At 46.1% G+C, this 5,066-nt stretch overlaps 2 protein-coding genes across 2 annotated transcripts in view; one reads left to right on the forward strand and one right to left on the reverse strand.

Moving 5' to 3' along the window:
• The window catches only part of Tex46 (testis expressed 46), a 6,165-nt gene extending 4,957 nt beyond the window's left edge, over positions 1 to 1,208 (reverse strand). Inside the window, exon 1 of the mRNA XM_008848572.1 lies at positions 1,032 to 1,208. Coding sequence (XP_008846794.1) covers positions 1,032 to 1,208 — 177 coding nt within the window. The remainder of the gene's footprint in view (positions 1 to 1,031) is intronic.
• Positions 1,209 to 4,835: 3,627 nt separating this feature from the next.
• Kdm1a (lysine demethylase 1A) overlaps positions 4,836 to 5,066 on the forward strand; it is a 66,973-nt gene continuing 66,742 nt past the window's right edge. Inside the window, 1 exon segment of the mRNA XM_008848573.3 lies at positions 4,836 to 5,065. Coding sequence (XP_008846795.2) covers positions 4,837 to 5,065 — 229 coding nt within the window. The 5' untranslated portion in view covers position 4,836.

Below are 5,066 nucleotides of genomic sequence, written 5' to 3' on the forward strand. Positions count from 1 at the left end.
GCGGGGCCCCCTCTCCACCCCCTCAATGTTTTTTTTTTTTTTTTGTAAATAGGAGGCTATATTGTCATCTCCAGGTGACATTTGTCAACATTTGTAGATATTTAGGATTGTTCCAATTGGGGCGGGGGGAAATGCTAGCATTTCCTGGGTAAAGAAGTTGGGAGTGCTGCTAAACTTCCAAGAGTGTAGAGGAAACCCCTGCTTCCACACACAGGAAAGAATTTCCCACCCAAAGATGTCCCGGCAGTGCTAGGTGTGACACTGTGCTTCAACAAGTCAGACAATGCACCCATAAACAATATCGGACATTGTCTTGTGTGTTCTTAAACATCATGTACAAGATTCTGCTATAGTGTGGCCCATATGTCTCCAAAAGGCCTGGAGTTAAGAGCTTGGTTCCCAGTCCACACTGCTACGGAGAGGTAGTGAAACCTTTAAGAGATGGGGACTTTGTATCCATATCCTTAAAGGAGATCACAGAACCCTGTTGTTTTGTTTCTAAAACTCCTTTTCACTTCCAGTCCACAGATATGGTTAGTTTTACTCAGAGGGGTAAAAGTAATGGGTCCACTCAGTCATGAACTGGAACCTCTAAAATCATGAGCTAAAATAAACCTTTTTTCTTTATTAGTTCAGGTAGAGGTTATAATAACAGTAAGCTGGTTAATACAATGTCATAGTCCATGTACATTTCTACTGTCTTCGGTATTATAAAGTTCTGTTTCTATACCAATGTCAACAGACCTACTTCAATTGTTTTAATTTTTTCCACTCAAAGTAGTTGGTGCTGTTGCTAAAGCATGCTGGCATCAAACATGAAGTAGAAGGGTCTAGGATGATCCCTATTTTACAGCTTAGGCAACAGAAGCCTTGTTGAGGGAAATTGCCATTATCTAAGAGGAAGTCATGGAGCAGGAATTAAGTCCAGAGTCTTAAATTCTTCCGTTTTTGCCCCATTAGTCAAGCACCCTCTCAGTCAAGCTCTGAGTGTCTTAGAACCCTGAACCTAGGCTAAGCCCCTTGTTGCTCACCTTTATGGGCTTGAATTCATGCTTGACCAGCCAGTTGCTAAGCAACAGCAGAAGGAAGAGGAATCCAAACAAGACTGGCTTATAGCCTATCAGCCAAGCCACAACTGCACCTAGGGCGCCAGAAGCAGCAAGTACCCCATGGAAACTCCTCAGAAGAAATATTAGTTCCCCCAACATTATGGCACAAGGGCACGCAGGCCCTAGGCCCCTGCCTTAGTTCCCTCCATGACAGGCAACTCAGCCACCCTCTCTGATGCATAACCATCTCCCTCCCCTGCCTACTGTGGCATAACAATAATATACTCTAGGGTCCACTGTGTGCCAGGCTAACTGGCAGGCAGTTTGTAAGTGTCACCTTAGGACGTCCTCATGACAGCCAGGTGAGGTAGGCCTCAGCAATGTCTCTCATTTGACAATGATACAGAGCACCCATAATGAGGGAGATGACAAAGAAAAATTATCCCAAACCTGGAAACAAGGCGAAAAGATTGTTGTGTGCACTTTCAGAGTCACACCGTGATATTGTCTGCTTGGTCAGCTGAGGCTTCAGGGGAAGGTAACTACTTTGCTTGTGTGTGTGTACACATGTGTACATGGGAGTGCCATGGTGCACGTGTGGAAGTTGGAGGAGCTGGTTCTCTCCTTCTACCATGTGAGTCTGTGTGATCAAAGTCATGTTGTCAGGTTTTGCACCTGAGCCATCTCACTGTCCCCCCCTTTTATTTTCTTTATTATTTGTGCGTGTGTGTTCATGTGTGTGGCAGTACTTGTGTGTGGGTGCGTGTACATGTGGAAGCCAGAGAACCTCTTTATTTTTTGAGACAGGGTCTCTCACTGGAACTTGGGGCTTACCAATTAGCCTTGGCTGGCTGGCCGGCCAATGAGCTTCAGGGATCCTTTAATCCTAGCACTAGGGAGGCATAGGCAGGTGGATCTCTGGGAGTTCAAGTTCAGCCTGGTCTACATAGCAAGTTCCAGGCCAGCTGGGACTATGGGGAGACCCTGTCCCAAAAAGACCAAAAAAAAAAAAAATGTGGGGGGGGCTGGAGAGCTAGCTCAGTTGGTAGAGTACTTACCCGATGTGATGGCTAGTGTTGTTGGTTTGACAGAACCTAGAATCACACAGGAGATAGGCTTCTGGCCCTTATTTTGATTATGTTAATTGAGGTGCAAAGACAAGGCATCTTTCCATGGCTTGGTTCCAGTACTTTGTAAGTGGAGAAAGGGAGGTAACAGCACTCCCGTTCATCCTTCTCTGCCTCCTGACTCTGGACATAATGTGACCAGCTTCCTCAAACTCCTGCTGCCTTGACTACTTTCTCACTACGATGGACTGTACCTTGACCCTTCAGCTAAAATAACCCTTTTCTCTTTAAATTGCTTTTGTCAGGATGTTTTACCACAACAAGAAAAAAACCTACTATACCTAGATCAAACCTAATGAATGAGGTTTGATCCCCAGCACTACATAGACTGGGTGTGGTAGCACACTCTGTGTAATCTCAGCATTCAGGAGGTGGAGGCAAGGAAGATCAGAAGTTCAAAGTTGTCCTTGGCTACTTATTGAATTCAAGACCAGCCTGAGATATAGGCAATCTTGTATCTGACTAAATAAATGTGTGTGTGCACACCCACACACCCACACCCACCATGGAATATTATTCAGCCTTCAAAAAGTAGATTATGAGATGCCGAACCTTGAGGATACTATTCAAAGTGAAATATGTAAGTTACAAAAACAACAAAATAAAACAAGTTCCTCTGTATGAAATTCATCCAGACAGAAAGTCAAGTGGCGACTGCCAGGAGCTGGTGGGAAGGGAGAATACTGTGCCTACACTGTTATTTTTTGATTTCTCAATTTTGACATGTATCATGTTTTTAGGATGGGAGAGCAGGATTTAGCTCCATGCAGCTTCCCCACATTATCAGCTGTTCCCTAAACAGTTAAGGTCTTTCCCACAAACTCTGTTCTCCATTCTCTCAGTATAAGTCCATCATAGTTATATTATGACCATGTCAATATAGTTTACAGAAGAGACATATGTTGTAATGTGATTACATTTTCTTTCTTGTAAAACTTTTTTTTTTTTTGGAGACAGGGCTCACTATGTAGCCCTGGATGGCTGGAACCTGGTATGTAGACCAGACTGGCCTCAAACTCACAGAGAGCCACCTGTCTTTGCTTCCCAAGTGCTGTGATTAAAGGCCTGCCTGCAAGCTCCCCCTCCCCCCCCTTTTTTTTTTACTATTTTATTTATTATTTTTTGCATATGAGTGTATTGCCTCCATGTATGTAAGTGCATCTGTGTTGTGCAATGGCCACAGAGGTCAGAAGAAGGCATCAGATTCCCCTGCAACTGGAGTTACCATCACTTGTTAGCCTCCATGTAGGTGCTGGGAATTGAACATAGATACTGAAGAGTACTTCAAGAGCAGCCAATGCTCTTAAACTGCTGAGCCATCTCTCTAGTTTAAAAGCCTTTTTTTCTAAAAAGGCCTATTTTATATGTATAGTTCAATGAGTTTTGATGAATATCTATACCCCTTAACCATCACCCCAATCATGATATGGAATTTTCCTCAAACTCTTTTGCAGTCTACCTCCCCACCCTTATCCTAGGCAGCTGCTGACTGGATTTTATCACTAGAGTCATTTTACCAGTTTTTCAACTTCATGTATGTGGAATAGTCTTTTGGAAACTATACTTTGAAGCAGCACATAATTAAAGAAGCAAGTTTGGGTCTGTATAGAAATAACATCGAAGAACAAAAGACATGTTCCAATGTTAGGTCAAGGAGGATATTCCTGGAAGAAATTCAATGAATTCAATGAATAAACCATCACATCATTAGAAAGAACTGACCTGGGGCAAGGGGTGAGTGGGGGTGGGGATTGGGGGGACACACGGGACGGACAGGGAAGTGGGGGGAGGCTGGAGAGATGGCTCAGCAGTTAAGAATACTGGCCGCTCTTGCAGAGGACCCGAGTCGGTTACCTGTACTTATGTGGCAGCTAACAGGAACTCCAGTTTTAGGGTATCCGATGCCCTCTTCTGCCCTCCAGACAATGCAGGCATGCACAGACTTGGTGCACTTACGTACATGCAGGCAAAACACTTATACACACAAAATGAAGATAAATACAGTTAAAAAAAAAAACTGAACTAAAGTAGAAGAGGTATTATTCGTCTGGAGTGGGGAATTGGGAGGGGTGGGAAGGAGTGGATGCAGCCAAGGAACAGACCCTAGAAAGAACGTGAACAAGGCTTGGCAACTAGGACGATTCCATTTGGACTCAAACCTCGCTTTCCTCACTTCCTTCCATTTTGTTACCATGGAAATTCATGTGTTATTCATTTTCCTCCAGTCCAAGCAGGACAGCTGTGTCGCTAGTCCCCCAGTTCTAGCGATAACCCAGGGCCTTACGCAAGCTAGGTAGGCGCTATACCAGCTCACGGTAATTATGAAGAGACCTAACCTTCATCCTTCAGGGTGTTCCCTAGCCTCAATTAGACTGTACGCTCTTTGAAAGCCAGAGTTTCATAATTCAATCCCTAGTTGTACAGTAAGTATTAATGCATTAATACATATTAGTTGATGTGGATGGGTGGATGAGTGAGTAAACAAGGAGAGTTCCTGTTGGAAATGGTCGGCCTTGGGAGGTGCAGAATTCCTAAATCCAACAGAGGTGCTGGAGCCAACTCCCAAACCCAGGGGGCGCCGTAGGGCAATTTCGCGCTCGGGGCCTCCGTGCCGCTCTAGCCTCCAGGGCGCAGCTCTATGGCAGCGGGAGGAGGGGCCCATGGGCACTCGGGGCTTTTTTGTCCTGACGCGTCGGGAGCGCGCAGAGCGCGTGCGTACGCGGCGGCTGCAGCGGCGGCTGCTGGCTGAGTTAGGACCGTGTGAGACTAGGCGCGGCGGCTCCGGACTCACGGAGCGGCAGACCGAACGGCCCCTGCGGCCGGCGGCGGCCAGGCGGCCCGAGATGCTGTCGGGGAAGAAGGCGGCGGCGGCGGCGGCGGCGGCGGCGGC

This window comes from Nannospalax galili, unplaced genomic scaffold, assembly GCF_000622305.1.
Source record: "Nannospalax galili isolate Female #2095 unplaced genomic scaffold, S.galili_v1.0 scaffold184, whole genome shotgun sequence".
Lineage (NCBI taxonomy): Eukaryota > Metazoa > Chordata > Mammalia > Rodentia > Spalacidae > Nannospalax > Nannospalax galili.